The 17,507-nt window shown below is 41.9% G+C and overlaps 3 protein-coding genes across 4 annotated transcripts; 2 read left to right on the forward strand and 1 right to left on the reverse strand.

Moving 5' to 3' along the window:
* Window positions 1–889: 889 nt before the first annotated feature.
* LOC105895733 (putative deoxyribonuclease TATDN3) lies at window positions 890–4,689 on the forward strand. Of its 2 annotated transcripts, none has more exons than XM_012822411.3 (10): window positions 890–1,092; window positions 1,205–1,237; window positions 1,328–1,401; window positions 1,520–1,604; window positions 1,680–1,742; window positions 2,106–2,215; window positions 3,021–3,076; window positions 3,164–3,276; window positions 3,608–3,688; window positions 3,914–4,689. In XM_012822411.3, the coding sequence occupies exons 1-10, from the start codon at window positions 1,039–1,041 to the stop codon at window positions 4,055–4,057; spliced, it is 813 nt and encodes a 270-aa protein (XP_012677865.1). In that variant the 5' UTR covers window positions 890–1,038; the 3' UTR covers window positions 4,058–4,689. The 2 variants fall into 2 exon arrangements, with proteins under 2 accessions (XP_012677865.1, XP_012677866.1); XM_012822412.3 differs by having other exon boundaries at window positions 892–1,092; window positions 3,611–3,688.
* A 94-nt stretch (window positions 4,690–4,783) lies between these two features.
* Window positions 4,784–13,218, forward strand: coq8ab (coenzyme Q8A, genome duplicate b). The gene is made up of 15 exons (XM_012822409.3): window positions 4,784–5,380; window positions 5,627–5,789; window positions 5,972–6,322; window positions 6,606–6,672; window positions 7,562–7,636; window positions 7,753–7,878; window positions 9,668–9,753; window positions 9,990–10,130; window positions 10,333–10,414; window positions 10,590–10,683; window positions 10,998–11,139; window positions 11,530–11,637; window positions 11,750–11,815; window positions 12,148–12,234; window positions 12,348–13,218. The coding sequence occupies exons 2-15, from the start codon at window positions 5,652–5,654 to the stop codon at window positions 12,639–12,641; spliced, it is 1,857 nt and encodes a 618-aa protein (XP_012677863.1). The 5' UTR covers window positions 4,784–5,380; window positions 5,627–5,651; the 3' UTR covers window positions 12,642–13,218.
* A 7-nt stretch (window positions 13,219–13,225) lies between these two features.
* Window positions 13,226–17,226, reverse strand: LOC116223610 (zinc transporter 2-like). The gene is made up of 8 exons (XM_042709840.1): window positions 16,981–17,226; window positions 16,591–16,802; window positions 15,917–16,063; window positions 15,484–15,637; window positions 15,067–15,262; window positions 14,636–14,741; window positions 14,256–14,390; window positions 13,226–14,022 (listed from the first exon to the last, which is right to left on the reverse strand). The coding sequence occupies exons 1-8, from the start codon at window positions 17,046–17,048 to the stop codon at window positions 13,877–13,879; spliced, it is 1,164 nt and encodes a 387-aa protein (XP_042565774.1). The 5' UTR covers window positions 17,049–17,226; the 3' UTR covers window positions 13,226–13,876.
* Window positions 17,227–17,507: the final 281 nt, after the last annotated feature.

Raw genomic sequence — 17,507 nt, forward strand, 5'->3', positions numbered from 1 at the left:
CGGAAAGCGAAATGGGCCAAATTGCCGATAGCCTCAATTCTCCTGCCGTCAGTTTGGAATTTCTCGGTCACACACATGATAGCATAATAGGCCTGCATATAATAGGCTACATTTCTAATATTCAGTTGTTTAATTTTTGAGCTCACCCTTTAAACACAATGGTCTATGTTGTTTGCTGATTATATATTTTCTTAAAACAGTCACAGAGAAGACCGTGTCGTTATTGCTTTCATAAAATGTAAAAAAAAAAATAGTGGGCTAAATCCACACATACCCTAAGGGCACAAACAGGTGTTAATACATATAGGTTACTCTATCATTGGGGTTGAAATAGGCTAGCCTATTTCTGTAATAAGCCTTAATAATGTGACGTTGTGAACCACTTCAACCCCGCGTTTTCACATTTCAGTTGCATCCAGTTGCACTGCAATAGTTCTGTGAATACGTATGTAACCTGGCAAATGCGCAATAAGTCTAGTTTAGTGGCGTAAAGGGAATGGGAATTCCGAGGGGAACACGATCGGGTGTCTCTTTCATAGACATATATAGATATGTCTCACTGGTCTGTTGTTTGGTCCCTCGAACAGAGGGCGACAAAGCCGTGTTTTGCCTGCGTATATTGACAAGAAACTATCAACCACTCAACCCATACCACTGATGATGTGGGCCAATATTTGCTTTAGTAATAAAGCACTAAAAATGAAATCCTCTTACATTTCTGCTATTTCATGAATGCATTTATACTTCAAGGTGGTTTTGATGATTGATAGGCTAGAAGTAATTTTTGTTTTAATAAACATGCTAAGAGTGAAAATGGCTACTTTGTACATCAAACACTTGTACATCAACTGTTCAATGACTTTTATTTTAAAATGGACGAAAATGTGTCTGAAAAGGCCACATCCGGTTCCCCCTGATGGTTGAAGTTGCCTAGCTAGTGCTGTGGCATATGCACATGTGCCCTCTTCAAGGAACTGATCTGGACCAATTGGGGGGAAAAAAACAAGTTTTTGGTTTAGCATTGGATTTGATACATTCATGCAGGGTTACATTGATTGCCACTGTCACATTTCTGCCGCAGAGTTTGACAACGTACGGTGAAACGCTATCTCCTGACTTAGCTATGGCTCACTGTTTTTGTTGTTGCCTGACTGAAGCTGATGTTACCCCCTTTAACAATTTGTGCGCCTGTTTTAATTTTTAGGACATTGATGTTGTCGTTGAGAATTCAAAGAGAGTAAGTTCCATCACAGTCCTCTCTAAACTTCAGTGATTTTACAGTTGCCACGTTCGGTCATCATTGTTTTGGCTTGGCTTGTTCTGACAGGCAGGGATTTTAGCACTACTGGCTGTTGCAGAACATGCAGGGGAGTTTGAGAAAGTCATGCAGCTGTCCCAGAGGTAACTTACTATAGGTCTACGCAGCTGACAAAATATCATCTTTTTCTAGACAGCATAAGCACACACTTAATACATAGTGAGATGAAAATTGTGGGAAATGAGCATAAACTGTTGACAGGTTTTCTGGCTTCATCTTTCCTTGCCTTGGAGTCCATCCTGTCCAGGCAGCGAATGACTTACAGCAGAGGGGAGCTGTCCTTGAGGTAAGCCTCTCATGAACATAGATTTCCTGTGTCCTTTACACACACATCTGTAATCACATTCTCTGTGTTGTGCAGGATCTAGATGCAGCTCTGCCCCAGATTGAAAAATACAAAGACCACCTTGTGGCTGTTGGTGAGGTGAGAATGTTGATGTGGTATCACAATGTGATTTTAATACACTACAAGGAAAGCCCAGAAGGTCTCGGTTCAGGAGGTCCATCAGATGTGGTGGCGCAGTGGTTAGCGGCATCGTTTTGTAAGCGGTTGACCTGGGGCTGATTTCCAGTCGCTGCATGTTGTCTGTATGTTGCTTTGGATAAAGGTGTCTGTTAAGTAGTTACATTTTACCTTTATCTTTTGAAACATTGTGATGCACCCTAAGATATGCAGAAATAATGCAGCACATCAGCAAAGAACATATCCATCTTTATCATGGGCTCACTTTATAAACGTGTTATCTACATTCGCTTTGTGAAGACCCCTTGTGTTATCCACCAACAGGTAGGCCTGGATTTCACCCCAAGGGTGGTAAGTTCTGATGCTGGGAAGGACCAGCAAAGACAAGTGCTCATTCGCCAGGTGGAACTTGCCAAGCGACTCGGCCTTCCCCTGTAAGTCTGTTCAGAGTTCAGACTGGTTTGTTAACTTGTTCTCCTGGAAGCTGCATTACTAAAGGCATTTGAAATATGCAGATTCTGCATCAAAGGGTTGTGAACTGTGCCTTTTGTGTTTTTGGGCTTTTGATTGTTGGCCTAGCATTTGGCTCCTTAATGAACTTTTGCAAGACTCTAGAAAAGTATGGAATTTGAAAACCTTCCTTTCTAGACAGGAGAAAGTGTGGAAAGTCTGGAAATGTTTCAGAAAAAGTACGAATATCTGTGTCATGATCACAACAATTCAGTATCAGTATAGTATATCATATGTATGTATGTATGTACAGTAGCAGTCAAAAGTTTGGACACACCTTCTCATTCAATGTTTTTTCTTTATTTGCATTATTTTCTACATTGTAGATTAATACTGAAGACTGCCTCATGAATCTGATTGACAGAATGCCAAGAGTGTGCAAAGCTGTCAAGCAAAAGGTGGCTACTTTGAAAAATATAAAACATATTCTGGTTTGTTTAACGCTTTTTTGTTAACTACATACATCCATATGTGTTTTTTTCATAGTTTTGATGTCTTGAGTATTAATCTACGATGTAGAAAATAATAAAAATAAAGAAAAAACATTGAATGAGAAGGTGTGTCCAAACTTTTGACTGGTACTGTATAGTATGTATGTATGTATGTATGTATGTATGTATGTATGCATGTTTTTTTTTAACTTATGCACTGCAGTACTATAATATGCCTCATTCCCTTGTACATTACAGCAGCTCTAATTTATCACATACTTTTTAATGTTCTTACCAGAAATGTCCATTCGAGATCTGCTGGCCGACCTACAATCCATCTTCTGAAAGAGCAAGGTCAACGACAAGTTCATTTGTACATTTAACATAATTCAGTTTCACCAATTGAGTTATTATGAAGAATTTGATGTAATTTATTAACAGGAGCAGAGAATGTTCTTCTTCATGCATTTGATGGAAAGCCATCAGTTGCAATGGAGGGTGTAAAGGCTGGTTATTTCTTTTCCATACCTCCCTCCATCATAAGAAGCGAACAGGTAATCACAGCTTCCTCTTTATCCCTTTTAGACAAGGTGCTTAGACAGTAGCCTGCACCTGATCGTTTTCCATTTTTAATGCCAGTCAAAAGATGAGGAGACTGCTATTTTTGACAAACTGATTTAATTACAGAAACCAAACCTCATCATATTTCTTAAACTTATTAGTATCATGTAACCCCTAGAGTAATTTTATTGTGACAATGATTTCAAGCAGAGAAAGACTATTCAGATTGAGGAAGAAAAAAATATATATATATAGGAACTGCTAGTTTTGGTAATTTGTATATTTACTGTATGTATGCATGTTAATTTTCTTTTTTCCACTAAGAAGCAAAAACTAGTGAAACAGCTACCATTAGAGAACATGTGCTTGGAGACAGACTCCCCTGCCTTGGGCCCAGAGAAGCAGGTACAGTACGGGATAAGCAGTCACTCAACATTAATCCCACTGGTCTGATTGAGACATTAACCCTGTGCTTTTTATGCATGTGACACTGAACTATGTAGTTTGGCTCTTTATGTACAACATTCATTTAATTCTGGCGACCAGGTGAAAATAAAGGCGTTCTATTAATATACCATTCTTGCATCTTGGCTTATGCAGTACATGTAGTAATCTGTGTCTGCACTACAGGTGAGAAATGAACCGAAGAACATCTCCATTTGTGCTGAGTATATCGCCAGGATCAAAGGTGTTCCTGTGGAGAAGGTGGTGGAGATGACCACGCAGAATGCTCTTCGTCTCTTCCCCAAACTGAAGACACTCTTGACCATATGAATGACTAGCTTCACATCATTGGCTATATGAGCCACTGGTTTTCTGGCTGCCTGATAGTCATTAGTGGCTACTAGTGGCAGGGACTTTGTCTGCTTACATTTTTCAGGGCTTGTAAAATGTTATCAACTCAACTCACAGTCTGAAACAGAATCATTGTTGCAAGTGCAGAAGCATTTTCATATTTATAATCAAAACACATAGTGCACTTAATTACATATTGGCAAATGCCCATAAAGTATGCAATATCCTTGGTCATCCATAATTTATGTTTAAGGGAATATATAGACAAAATAAGCTGTCTTAAAGTGTCACCTACCAACAGTTTTTGAACTGTGTAAAATACATACGTATTATGTTAAGACTTATGTAAATACCTTCTAGAAAAAAAAAAACATTCAGACTGGATTGCTTCTTGTTGTTCAGTTAATTTGCCAGTGACCTGGTCTTTAAAACAAGCTCTGTGGATCCATCAAGGCCATACCAGGTAAATTGAGACCCCTACAGTTTCAGCCTTGGACAGGATATTATCCAATTGAAACATAGGCCTACTGCACAGATGCTTAGTGGTTGATACAACAGATACTACCGGATTTGTGAAAAAGGCATTTTAGAATAAATAAGTCGTAACCGTGGTTACTGACTGGTTGGTTATTCAATTATTCATGATGCTTGAACATAAAGCAATACTGGCGCATTACATTAAAAGTGTTGAGAGTACACGTGAAATCGTGGATGTGTCAAGATCTCCCCCTAGTGGTGAATCTTTCGATTGAAATGTCAAACCAATATTCAAGCCATACGAACATTGGCCAAAATTGACCGAAGTTAAATGGCACGCAAGTCCCTTATATGTAGGTTATGTGGTAAATGTCGTCTTCATTGTTAACTTCACATTATTATCAGGGTGAAACACCATTGAAGAGAGAACTTTTGCTGAACGCTAGAGGACTCTCGTGACCAGCAAGACAAAGTGTTAAAAGGTCGAGCCCGACTTTTGCCCAGCCCTTTGGTCTATTCAGCAATACATTAGTTCCACGCCCACTTGTTTTTCTTTATCAATAGATTTCATTGGCTCGCAACATTGTCAAACTATTCAGGCTTTGGTTTTTAAAATGGTATCAAATTATTGAGACGTCCTTGTCGTTAACTACAACCCTCCACGCTTCCTGGTGTCAGTGTTGACCGAGCATTCTCTCCCTGTAGATGGAGAAAAATTAGGGGTGGCGGATTACCCCATTTTAAACTTGATTCTATGGCGATAAACCAATCAGATCGGGGCCTTCTTACCGTTTGAGATTTTCGCGCGAGGAACAGTCAGATCTGGTAAGTGGGTATTGTTTTAGTGTAATGCCCCATTAGGTGAAAAGTGGCTGATACTTTTTATGTGTGACTTTGGTCAGTAAAGTCTCATTAAACGTCACCTCTGTTTTTTATTCGGCTGTTTTGAGCTTCACAGCATAGTGATGAGACAACGCAGTAGCCTATCTCGTCCTAAACATTTCCTGGCCTAATGGAGGCTTTAGCTCAGAGGTTGGTTGTCAGTCCCCTGCAGTCAACCTATTTCCACAGGGTGTGCAGATTAAGTAAGAAGATCATGGCTGGAGACATGTTACTGATGTCGGGGCTGGTCAGGCTGAGACCCAGGGCAGTGCAAACACAAGCCCTGGCAGCTTGCAGTGGACGAAGAGCTTTTGCCACAGGAAACATCCATACTGCACCATTGAAGTTGCAGGTAGGCTACTGTAGCAGAATTGCATGGGCTGGTTCTCTCTTAGCATGTTCAGTATGTTATCACATCTGTGTGACCAAGCATGAGTTTGTGAGTAGAGTCAAAGACAACATGCCTGAAGCAGTATAGCCGGAGCATTAACACAGTGCTACTTTGCTAACGTCTTGCCCTTAAACTGTGTACAGGCTGTCAGGTGCAGATCACAGTTCCTCAGTCCAAGAGCAACTGTGGGTGCTACCCAGTATCAGCCCTATTTTCTAGAAAGCGGCTGTGGTTCTGGACTCACAGGGCCATGTAGATACAGACAAGATGAGATGTTGAGCCTTGGGATACGAAGCAGGGAAGATGCAAACACAGTAAACCTGGGGAGATCCACAGGCCATCTCCTTAAAGCATGCAGGGATGGTGGACTACATCCCTCCGGACAGAGGCGATGGACACATCAAGACCACTCGTCTGTGGGCAGCACGAAGGCTGGGGCTGTGGAGGGAACAGGGACAACCAAAAAGAAAGACTCGACACGGCACAAGCAAACAGTACTGTTCTTTCAACTTGCTACATTTTTGATAAATGGCATGAAACTTCTGTGTGAAATTGAAAAATTAAAGAGCAGTTCAAATGTATGCATCACTGTAATCATCAGTTCAGATGTGTGTCATCACTGTGATGTCCTTGGATTTGGACTTAATATGGACTTATTTTGCTTCTGGTTATAGGACCATACAACACCATTTATTTTAAAAGATGTTAATATTGTTTGAACCACAGCAGTGACTTCAGAGTCAATGGAGCTGTTTCCTTTTTTGTCCATGTCCATAGCTCAGTGAGACTGCTCGAGAGAGGAAGGTGCCAGTCACTAGAATTGGGAGGCTAGCCAACTTTGGAGGTGAGACTAAATAATATGGGGCCTTGGGTTTACATCTACGATGGGGATTTTACTTTGGTCAAGAATGAATAGGGTAAATTGGTGAATTATTATATACATATTTCATATACACAGAAAAGACTTCATAAACATTACCCACCATGCTTAAAGTCTTGTGAAAGGTATCAGTACAAATGTGACCCTCATGGAAAATGCAGACTCTCGTCAAAGACACCAGCATTTACATTGTTTTTTGTGACAACTGATATTTGCTGACATCACATAGTCGTATGTCTCTGAACTAGGACAGTGAATACAATTTCATTGGCCCAATGAGACATGAACCCCACAGATCAATACAAAAGTATTGTATCAAGCTCCTCTTTGTGTGTTCCCCAAGAAAGTGGTGGCTGTGGTGGAATGTTAGTCCACAGTGAACATGCATGACTTTCTCTTCATTCTGTGTGTGGGTAAAACACAGTGTTTGCCCACCTCTGCTTCACTCACATGAGGTGCTTAAGTTGGACTAGAGAGTTGTGATTCAGTTCCTGACATGTCTGGGGAAACTGCCCTCATTTTTTTTCATAAGATGGAGTGATACGAAGAATGTGTTGTCCTTTACACAACCCTTTGTGCGTTTTATAATGTGACCAGCATTTCATTCATACAATGCATTATTTTCAGAGATATTGAAAAGCACAATGCATCTTCAGCAAGTCCAGTCTCTCTTGGTATCGGTTTATGTTCACATAATCTTCTTTAGCCCTGGGAAATGACTTTTGGGACTCATGCCAAACTTTACAGCCTCCATCATGTTTCAGTGAAATACTTAACCGTAAAAATGATGAGTGTTTGGTGTACTCTGCTGTATGAGGCCCTTATGTTTGTGGATGTCTGGTGTGTGCTGCAGGGCTAGCAGTAGGCCTTGGCATTGGAGCCATTGCGGAGGTGGCGAAGAAGAGTCTTAGGTCAGAGGACAAATCTGGTGAGCTTCCTTAAAAGCACGGAGTGTAAGCCACTGTGCCTGACATATATGGATATTTTCAAAAGAAAGAAATGAAAGAAATCACGCATTTATTGTTTTTCTTTTTTTTTTCTTAGGAAACAAAAAAGCCATCCTGGACTCCAGCCCTTTCCTGTCCGAGGCGAATGCGGAGAGGATTGTCCGGACGCTGTGCAAAGTGCGAGGTGCTGCCCTGAAGCTGGGGCAGATGCTGAGTATTCAGGGTGAGAGGGCATCAACAGTTGCAACAGTTTATTTAGCAAGCCCTGTGGATTTTGATATTTGGCCTTTGGTGAATGAGGCTCAGTGTCTACTCAGATGCAAGTTTTTACTTTATAATTTTTTTTCCATTTAACTGTAAATATATATATAAATAAATATAGGTCAGTGCAGTTGGCCGTGCTGTACCCCTAAAGGCAATGTTTATCCCATATTCGAGATGCATTGAACAGACATATGTTCTGCGTATAAAATGAATCTAATTCATTGCTCATACTCTCACTGTTTTGATCTACTGACGTTGAGGTGGAAAAACTCTTCCAACCTTCAGGATCTGTGATAACAGCTTGATTATCAGCAATGCTGATACCCACCCGGCTGTGTTGGCATGTTGTTTGCACAGTGTTTTGTAGCTTGAACACTTACTGTGTGTAATTCAGCCTGTTTTCTCCAACACCCCCTGAGTCACTGCCCTTGACAATGACTTCCTGTGTTGGCCCGTTCCCTCCCCTCTCCCTACATGGCTTGGCTTATTTTAGCAGATTGCATAGCAACAGATGACTGAAAAAGGTCAGCTTGCCAGTCTGGTGTACCATCTCATTCCCTCGCTCTGCTACGAAAAGACTCTTACGCAGGCTATAGTCTGTTCAGAACAAAACAAACAGTGAACACTGAGTGAATATAGTACGGTGAAACTGCATATGTAAGTGCTATCAAGTGTACCAATGAGAAGCATTAAGCAAATGTTGAAATGAAATGTGCCGTTGCTGCTGCCATTGCAGTCAGCTGCTAGTCATGCTGGGAGCACACTGACCCACTGCATGTGGTGTGACTGCTGCCGACCAGGGATTTTCCACAAGCCAAAATAAGCACAGCCAATGCTAGTGGATTATGGTGACCTTTGGAGAACAATGCGAAGCCACCATACCACACATGAAATGAGTGCCCTGGCCTGAAATGTGTTTGTTAGCTGACACCTGAGACATACATAGTACAGTACAGTGCTGTGATGGGTTCAGAAGTTCATTTAGAGTCTTGGCGAGGCAAGGCCTTTGTGTTGTTTCATAGTGCCTTTTTCAGTTATTTTAGGAGCATCAAAGGCCTAGTTCCTTTTCTGTAGCAGCTGTTTAAGAAGCACTACGTCCCCATCCTCAGAAGGGCATGTGCCATTGCCATCCAATACAGTTCCACCTTGTTTCACTGTAGTGTGGTCCATTAACCCTTGATAAGGATTAATTTGTGTAAGGGGTCGGAAGGACAAAAGTTACACTGAAAAGCAACTGGAACAGTAAACTCCGTAATTTAACGATTAGAGCCTCAACATCTTTTCCCTTGAGAATGACTTCCATCATGACCTACTGGTGAATAATTGGAAATGTATAATGGAAAATGTTTAAGAAACTTAACTACTGACGCTGAAAAATGACATTATTGCAATCTTTGCTCAAAGTGCAGCCGTTGGTGTAAGCTTAGCTGGTGCTTCCTTCTTGCCATCTCTCTTCATAGCTCACTGAGGAGTAGAAAATCTAGTCTAGAATCTAGTCTACAATATCTTGTCAAATTGATTCTTAGTTTAAGGTATTCTTGGTCAATTACAAAGAAAGAATCACTTGGCATGATATATGCAGGCGGTAGCAGGTTGGTGTGTATTCACTGTGTAAATTGCATACTAACAATAGTTCATACTTACAACAGTTCATGCGAACGATAGTAATATTTTTGAAGCCAGCACTATATTCATAAGTAGACATTTACCGGAGATTGTTCATTCCCATCTGTATTTCACCATTTTAGATGATGCCTTCATCAACCCTCAACTGGCAAAAATCTTTGAACGTGTGCGGCAGAGTGCAGACTTCATGCCCACCAAGCAAATGATGGTATAGTCTGAAATGTGAGGGTTAAAAAACAGTTTTTCTGCTAAAATAAGATTTATTTTTTTTGTTCTGTGCAGTGAAAACTACTAGTCACGTGCATAAATACATTATGTTTATAAAATTGTTTTGATTAAGTGGTAAGAAGGATTAATACATAGATAATCAAACTTAAAAGGGATTTAGGCATACCCCCCTCTTTGAAAAGGCACCGTTGAGTCTGTGATGCTGTGTTATGGCAGAAAAGCCTGAACTCTGACCTGGGGCCGAACTGGAGGGATAAGCTGGAGATGTTTGAGGAGCGCCCGTTCGCTGCCGCCTCCATTGGGCAGGTCCACCTGGCCAGGATGAAGGATGGCCGGGAAGTGGCCATGAAGATCCAGGTGAGGCCGCCATGCCTGCCGTTAAACTCTGACAACAGACCCATGGCTTCGTTTCTCAGATCTCAGTTTCAGTTCTGTCATGAATAATATTTTCAATTCAGTGGAAATGCAACGCAAGTTCAGTGTTGCATTGACTGCCAGTGCTCCGTGATACTGAAGCTCCCTATGAAGAATAACCTCTGATTGGCATGGTGTGTTTTAGTACCCTGGTGTGGCCAAGAGCATCAACAGTGATGTGAACAACCTGATGACAGTCCTGAGCATGAGCAACGCTTTACCTGAGGGTAGGGAGAGATTTAATATTATCTGATTTAACATAGCAACAGATCTCTCTCTGTAACAGTCCCCATTTTCACTCTTGGTTGTTTCATCTTCACCATCTCATCTGTTCTTTCTGTTTCCATCTCTCTCTCTTTCTCTCCCTCTTTCTCTCTCTCTCTCTCTCTCAATCCCCCGCAGGCCTGTTTCCTGAGCACCTGATCGAGGTGATGAGTCGGGAGCTGGCGCTGGAGTGTGACTATGTGCGAGAAGCCAAATGTGCGAAGAAATTCAAGTGAGTCAGATGGAGGTGTGAGGAAGTGAAAGGGGTGCGTTGTTGAAATTCTGCTTCATGTTTAAACATCAGAGTGCCTGCTCTAGTTGAAATGATGTGTGATTAATGTAATCCATATGAAATTCAGATGGATGGATTGAGTCATTTCCACACTTGTGTTTAAACAGGATGGGTGTATGAGGTGTTTCGCTTATGTCATTTCATTGGTATTTATGAGTGTGTGTCTGCGTGTGTGGCATCTGTGTGTGTGTGTGTCTATATGTTTGTGTGTGTGTGTGTGTCTATATGTTTGTGTGTGTGTGTGTGTGTTGCAGGGAGCTTCTGAGGGGCCACCCATTCTTCGACGTGCCTGATGTAGTGGAGGAGCTGAGCAGCCGCCACGTCCTCACCACTGAGCTGGTGAGCGGGTTCCCACTGGACAAGGCCGAGGACCTGCCCCAGGAACTCCGCAATGAGGTGCAGTTCACCTCCCCAGAAACCTACACTATCTTGTCCTAATAGGCTGTTCTGGGATTGTCTTCCAGAAGACTGTGTTTAATGTAAATGGCATTTGAGGCAGAAACATTATTATAGGGGACAGAGCAGTAGTGCTTTGTTAGAGCTAATGTTACAGGGTGTTGTATTATGTGATAATGTGTATAAATGGGAGATGTTATCTCTTGTTGTGTCTAAAAATAAACCACTGCATCCTGCTGTCAATAAGTGGAGCAGTCTTTTAATGTTCACAGTAGACATAAATGGCAAGATACATGTTTTATTTTATTTAAAGGGTGTACATCAGACACAGTTTGATCTGATTTTAGGAGGCATATATCATGCTGACGTTATTCTCTTCTCCCCTGTCAGATCTGTGAACAGATCCTGGTGCTGTGTCTAAGGGAGCTCTTCGAGTTCAGGTACATGCAGACCGATCCCAACTGGTCCAACTTTTTCTTTGACCCACAGACCCACCGGGTGAGTTCAGTCGGCACCAGACCCGCTGCTCTTCCTCACTGCTCTTCCTCTTCCTCACTCCCCAGCCGTGAAATAGAGCGAGTCTCAGCTTGTCTTCTCTTTCACCCCTCAGATGGCGCTGCTGGATTTTGGAGCTACGCGAGGCTTTGATGCCAGCTTCATTGATGTATACATTGAGGTATTGTTCTGTCACACACCTGAGTTTGCTTGGAAGTATTTAATCACACAGTAGAAATCACCGCACTGTTTTCCCTTGAGGTTTCAGGCTCGTCTCTGTGAAGCGGAGGTGTATAGCAAAGGATATTAGTCTGGGTTATAGAAACACGCTTCCCTGAATGCTAACTTACTCAAATCTAGGCGTTAAAGGTTGTTATTGTCATTGGTCATATCCCACCAGCTTTGGAATTCATGTGCATTTGTGCATGTGCATGAAATCCTTTGATTGTATGTGTTCCTTTTTGCTTTAACCAATCAGATGTACACAAGCTGATCTCTCTCCACTTCTGTCAGGTGATCAAAGCAGCAGGCGAGCAGGACAGACAGGGGGTCCTCCAGCGATCCATCGACATGAAGTTCCTCACTGGCTATGAGTCAAAGGTCAGAGGTCACACGTCAGTGACACTGAGATAATGATGTTCCTTCTTTGTGTGTGAGTATGTTACCATGGAAACCATGCACAACCATGCGCTGGCCTTTGCCTTTTTCCTCAGGCCATGGAGAACGCCCACGTGGACGCGGTGATGATCCTGGGCGAAGCGTTCGCCTCCGCTACACCGTTCGACTTCGGCGCGCAGAGCACCACAGAGCGCATCCACAACCTCATCCCCGTCATGCTCAAACAGAGGCTGACCCCGCCCCCGGAGGAGACCTATTCGCTGCACCGTAAGATGGGCGGCTCCTTCCTCATCTGCTCCCGCCTCAAGGCCAAGATCAGCTGCAGGGACATGTTCCAGGAGACCTACAGCAAGTACTGGAGTAACCGTCAGAAAGATCTCAGCCAGTGAGACCAGGTGAAGGTAGACTTTATTTTGTTTATTGGCAGGTTTGTTGTCTTCTGTCTTGGTTTGACGGATGTGCATGTGTGACAAGATACATCCATTTATTATTGGCATGAGGTGGACCATCACAGAATAATCAGACCTCATGTTATGCCAGATCAAATTAGTTTTTTTTTTTGTCATAATCATTTGTTGTGATGTTTTGAACATTTGAAATGCAACATTTCAAATCATGTCGATTTAAAAAATATATATTTTCGTAGTAAAATGCACAAGTCATTTCATGTCTTCCATCTGAGACGTGAGGGGATGAGACACATCAGAAATGATCAAAGTGATGAAGCCGTTTCCACGTTTTCTGCTGTTTATGAGATCAGATGAATCTCCTAAAACTGTCTCAGCTAGACAGTTGTGTAAGAGAACTTCAGCCATATGCTGTGATCAAGGTTTTCTGTAATGGGTTTTGTATTGTCAAGACAATAAATTAAATAATTTAAAATAAAGAAACATTTTTGAATAGCAAAAAATAAGTGAATGCAAATAAAGTGAGTGGATCATGGAAATAAATATGAATTGATTCAAACCAAGTCTTTTTGTGGTTCAAGCACATGTTCTACTCAGTATCATCATTTAATCAGGTTATATGAAAATAATAGATGTGTTTTCTCTTTTGAAAATCTATATAATAGAATTAGGATGTGTATACTTTTGGACCTCAGGTGTAGGTATAGGAATGTTTTCTGTAATCGGAGACAAAAAAGGCAGACCTGTCTTATGATCTGAAGTATGATCTACAATCTAAAGAGTGTATGCTATATATATATATATATTCACAGATATAGAAGATTGCACCTTTGTGTAATAAGTGAAAATTACCTTCAGAGAGACCTGTGACAGACCTTCAACACCCATCAAACAGTAGTTTGACAGTATTATTTTTGTCATATGGGAATAGCTCAGCTTGTCAGTCCTTATCTTCACAGAAAGGCTAATATTGATAGAATGAGGAGCTTTCCCACCGAGCTGGAACATTATCACGAACAACCAGAGGGGCCTACACACAGGAGAGAATGAACTTCTGACCCGCACACAGATATGCTGTGAATTCTGTTCAAGGAACCACATATGTGTGCTGTCAACAGCAGTCAGAACATGCTTCAGGAAGTATTAGCCGGCTTGAAGTTCTTCCACCACAGAGATCGATGCTCCCTCAACTCTCAGGTGTGTGGGGTTGAGGGCTCTCAGTCCATGGGCTCCAGACACTGAGAACAGAAGGCCATATCTCTGGAGTAGGTCTCAATTTGGATGGTGATGCTGTGGAAGCCGTGTCTAGATTGAAGCAGTTCCGTAGCCTCCACCAGGACCTGCTGAGGATTGGCCGTGTCCTCTGAAAAAGAGAGAGGCTGAATTCAGATAGCTTTTCTGTTGGTAAAATTAGGTCCCCATCAACCTCCAGTTGTCCATGTGGGTCTCAGTTGAAAATGAATATAAAAAAAACCCTCAAAGCATTATCACTTTGAGAGGGGACACAGACCGCTTACGATAACATACAATTGTAATATGTTGCTAGTGTCATTAGTGTTTTTGTCAGCGAAAGACTCCAATAAATAGAATGTTTACCAACAGCCAGGTGAGCAGACAGAAGTGTGTGGTTTAATGTCAGAGCCCACACGTGAAGGTCATGCACAGCTCGGACACCGCTCACTGTAAGAAGGGCCTCCTTCACCGAGTCAAAGTCAAGGCCACGTGGGGCTCCTAGCAACAACATGCAATGCAATAGTTAAGATTCAACTGTACAAATAGGCCTCCATACAGTAGTAGAACATATAATTAAGAGGTTCAATTCTAAAGAGTTATGTCAAAATATCATTAAGTTAAATTCTTAGATTTTTAAGACTCACAAGAGTTATGTCCTATTTAGATCAAATATCATATCCACACAGACACTCAATCTTAAACTAGTCCCTAGTAAAACGCACATACAGTTGGACATGTTGTACCTTCCATGAGTACTCTGAAGATGTCCCTCAGGATAGTAACAGTTGTTGCGAGCACAAACACAGAAAATAAGAAAGTGCAGATGGGATCAGCTACTTTGTATTCAGGCTGTGTAAAGAATAACAAAAAACCATTGATGGTAAAAATCACAAACGGGAATGAAAACTTCCAGTTGGAGAAATCCAAGTCAATGTTCTATTCCTTTGTGTATTCCTTAGTTCCTTATATTGGCATATGGTAACAACATGTCATTAATCTTTGTTCAACATTGACCAAACCATGAAGGAATACCCCCAAACGTATAGGGCCAACTACTCTGATTCTAGTTGATATGTTTGTTAACAGTACTGACTGCCTTCTTGGCGGTCATGTGTTGGCATTCTCAGGTCATCCTGTCCATAACCTCTGAAAGCCTAGTGGACACTGCACTGACCCAGCAGTTAATGATGATGGCAGCCAGGAAGACTCCCAGACTCTGCAGCAGGTCCCCTACCACATGGATGAATGCCGCCCGCACACTAGCGTTGCCATGGTTACGCGCTGCCTGAGAGGAGCCGTGGTTGTGGCCATGTGACAGGCTGTGACTGTGGCCGTGGGAGGTATCAGACTGATGGAGGATCAGGGCCATGCTTTTGGATTGGAGAAACAGACAAAATGGCAGATCTTAAAATGTAATCCCCAGATGAGATTTATAATATTATCTGAACATGTTTAGTATAGTACATAGTTTAATGTCACAATTTACAGCACAATATATTTTAAATCGTTAGCTCGTCTTCACTGTAATTATCATTTTAATACCATCTACTAAATCTATCTACTAAATGTAACACACTGCATGGTGACCTACATTATGTTGACCCCTACCGCACAGCCAGAGGTGATGAGCATGATGCCACTGTGGATCTCATAGTCATCGTTTAAGATCCTCTGGATGGCAATGAACACCAGCACTGCAGTTACTGCCCAGATGGAGAGAGCAGAGACCAGAGCGCCGAGGATCTCTGGAGGGAACATGAGCATCACTGAATGTTTCACAGAAAAACTGCACAAAGGTCCCAAATGCGTGGGTTTACCAATCCATCAAGTTCAGTAAGAAAATATTTGAAATGCTTTGATGGCAGATTGATAAAATATAAAAGTCCTGAAATCTGAATTAACCCACTCCAAACAAAATGTACCTAAATAATTTTGTAATCAACCATAAACTCCTATTTTAAAATGAAAATGGAGAGCCACATATTTTCATAAAGTGCTAGTTTGGAGGTTTTGGGCAGACACACCTGAGCGATGCCACCCGAATGTCATGGCTTTGCAGGGTGGTCTGGAGGAGATGCACAGGGAGAAGATGCTGACTAGTATGCTGCTGAAGTCTGTGAGGAGGTGCGCTGCATCAGTCATGATGGCCAGACTGTGTGCTGCATAGCCACCTGAAGGACAAACTCTTTTAAAAACATACAAAATACAGTGGCTGAGTTAGAGGCCACACATTACCCCACCCTTACAGCATCTCTGAACACTCAGTGGTGAGAGAGCTCAAGGACTGTTTGAAACACATGGAAACCCTGCAATTATTAGTATGAAGACCTATATCAATACAGTGTAAGCAAGCAATATATCAGAGCTTGGAAACATGTCAATGAAATACACAGACATAGAGACACACACACACACACACACACACACACACACACACCACACACACACACACACACACACCACACACACACACACACACACTCATGCAAATGAGAGAGATAACTGGCCTATTTACATGGTTACATACACCCAGGCTCAGTAAAAAGTTCACAGCTTGTTAATCAGTTCATGCCATCCATGTTAATAGGAGCCAGGATATAGGTATCTAGGCTCTTACTGGACCCACTACAAGTTCCTTGCCAAGCATCCAAGCCACTCACCTATGTGATAAATAGCCATTTTCAACCTCCATCCTTACCGATCACTTCCCCAACCATAAACACCAAGCAGACAACTGAGGTGATGATAAGTTTCTTCTTGGCCAGCTGTTTTTCTCTGTCCTCGCCCCATGATGTTCTGTCACCATGGCAATGAGATGGGGTTAGTGTCTGTGTTGGCGGTGGACTGGCCTTGTCCTCTTTGTCCACTCCTCCTGTATGGAGGTATTCTTCTTTGGAGTCACGGAAAGATCTGTAAGCAGGAGTACAAAAACAGAATTATGTAACTGTTTTCTAACTAATTTCACATTTTCGTTTTCAGTAATTCAGGCATGCGACATATCATGAATGTAATTTAGTTTCTAGTGGCAATGCAAAATTAACACCACTGTGTAATAAAAACAAGGTAAGCAAAATGTTTTAATCCTTACCCTAGAATCTCCAATGGAAATGTTTTAGAATTCTGCCCCCCGTCAAGAAGTGGCTTTTTCAAACTCATAACTCAAAATTCGGTTTGTTTTCAGTGCAGCCACAAAGTTATCTGTCAAGTGTGCAGGAGACGTGTCCCAAACTTCTGCCTGCTGCAACAGATGATTTGCAATGGAACACGTGAGCCCTTTCAACTCTCCAGGTCCCACCCAGCCTCACTGTTCACATGGGTGGCCAGTCTTATCTGCATGGGGGGGGGCTTGATGGTGGCTGCTGCAGGTTCCCATTCCAGTCTATGGAGTTTCACACTACTATTTGTAAACAACTACAAATTTGTCACATTGATTCTATTTCTTTGCAAGAAATAACAGAAAAAGTTACTGTAGGTTTTTATTTGGTTTCATACATTTATAGGTTTTCATTCCCAGTCTCTGAGATCTCTCACATATGCCATCTAGCACTTGCAGTACCTGTTTTCAACCACTGAAATGCACACTCTTGTGCTCTATGCACTCAGGTGGTGTGGTCC

Source organism: Clupea harengus, chromosome 14, assembly GCF_900700415.2.
Source record: "Clupea harengus chromosome 14, Ch_v2.0.2, whole genome shotgun sequence".
Lineage (NCBI taxonomy): Eukaryota > Metazoa > Chordata > Actinopteri > Clupeiformes > Clupeidae > Clupea > Clupea harengus.

Bases quoted from the DNA above. Each gene is read 5' to 3' on its own strand.
- LOC105895733 (XM_012822411.3), top strand. From the start codon at position 1,039: ATGCAGGGTTACATTGATTGCCACTGTCACATTTCTGCCGCAGAGTTT. The intron at 2,216-3,020 runs GTAAGTCTGTTC...TGTTCTTACCAG, and splicing joins AAGCGACTCGGCCTTCCCCT to AAATGTCCATTCGAGATCTG. The intron at 3,689-3,913 runs GTACAGTACGGG...TCTGCACTACAG, and splicing joins CCTTGGGCCCAGAGAAGCAG to GTGAGAAATGAACCGAAGAA.
- coq8ab (XM_012822409.3), top strand. From the start codon at position 5,652: ATGGCTGGAGACATGTTACTGATGTCGGGGCTGGTCAGGCTGAGACCC. The intron at 6,323-6,605 runs GTACTGTTCTTT...CCATGTCCATAG, and splicing joins CGACACGGCACAAGCAAACA to CTCAGTGAGACTGCTCGAGA. The intron at 6,673-7,561 runs GTGAGACTAAAT...TGTGTGCTGCAG, and splicing joins GAGGCTAGCCAACTTTGGAG to GGCTAGCAGTAGGCCTTGGC.
- LOC116223610 (XM_042709840.1), bottom strand. From the start codon at position 17,048: ATGAGTTTGAAAAAGCCACTTCTTGACGGGGGGCAGAATTCTAAAACA. The intron at 15,638-15,916 runs GTGTGTCTGCCC...TGTTCCCTCCAG, and splicing joins ATTCGGGTGGCATCGCTCAG to AGATCCTCGGCGCTCTGGTC. The intron at 14,742-15,066 runs GTCAGTGCAGTG...TTCTTTACACAG, and splicing joins CCATCATCATTAACTGCTGG to CCTGAATACAAAGTAGCTGA.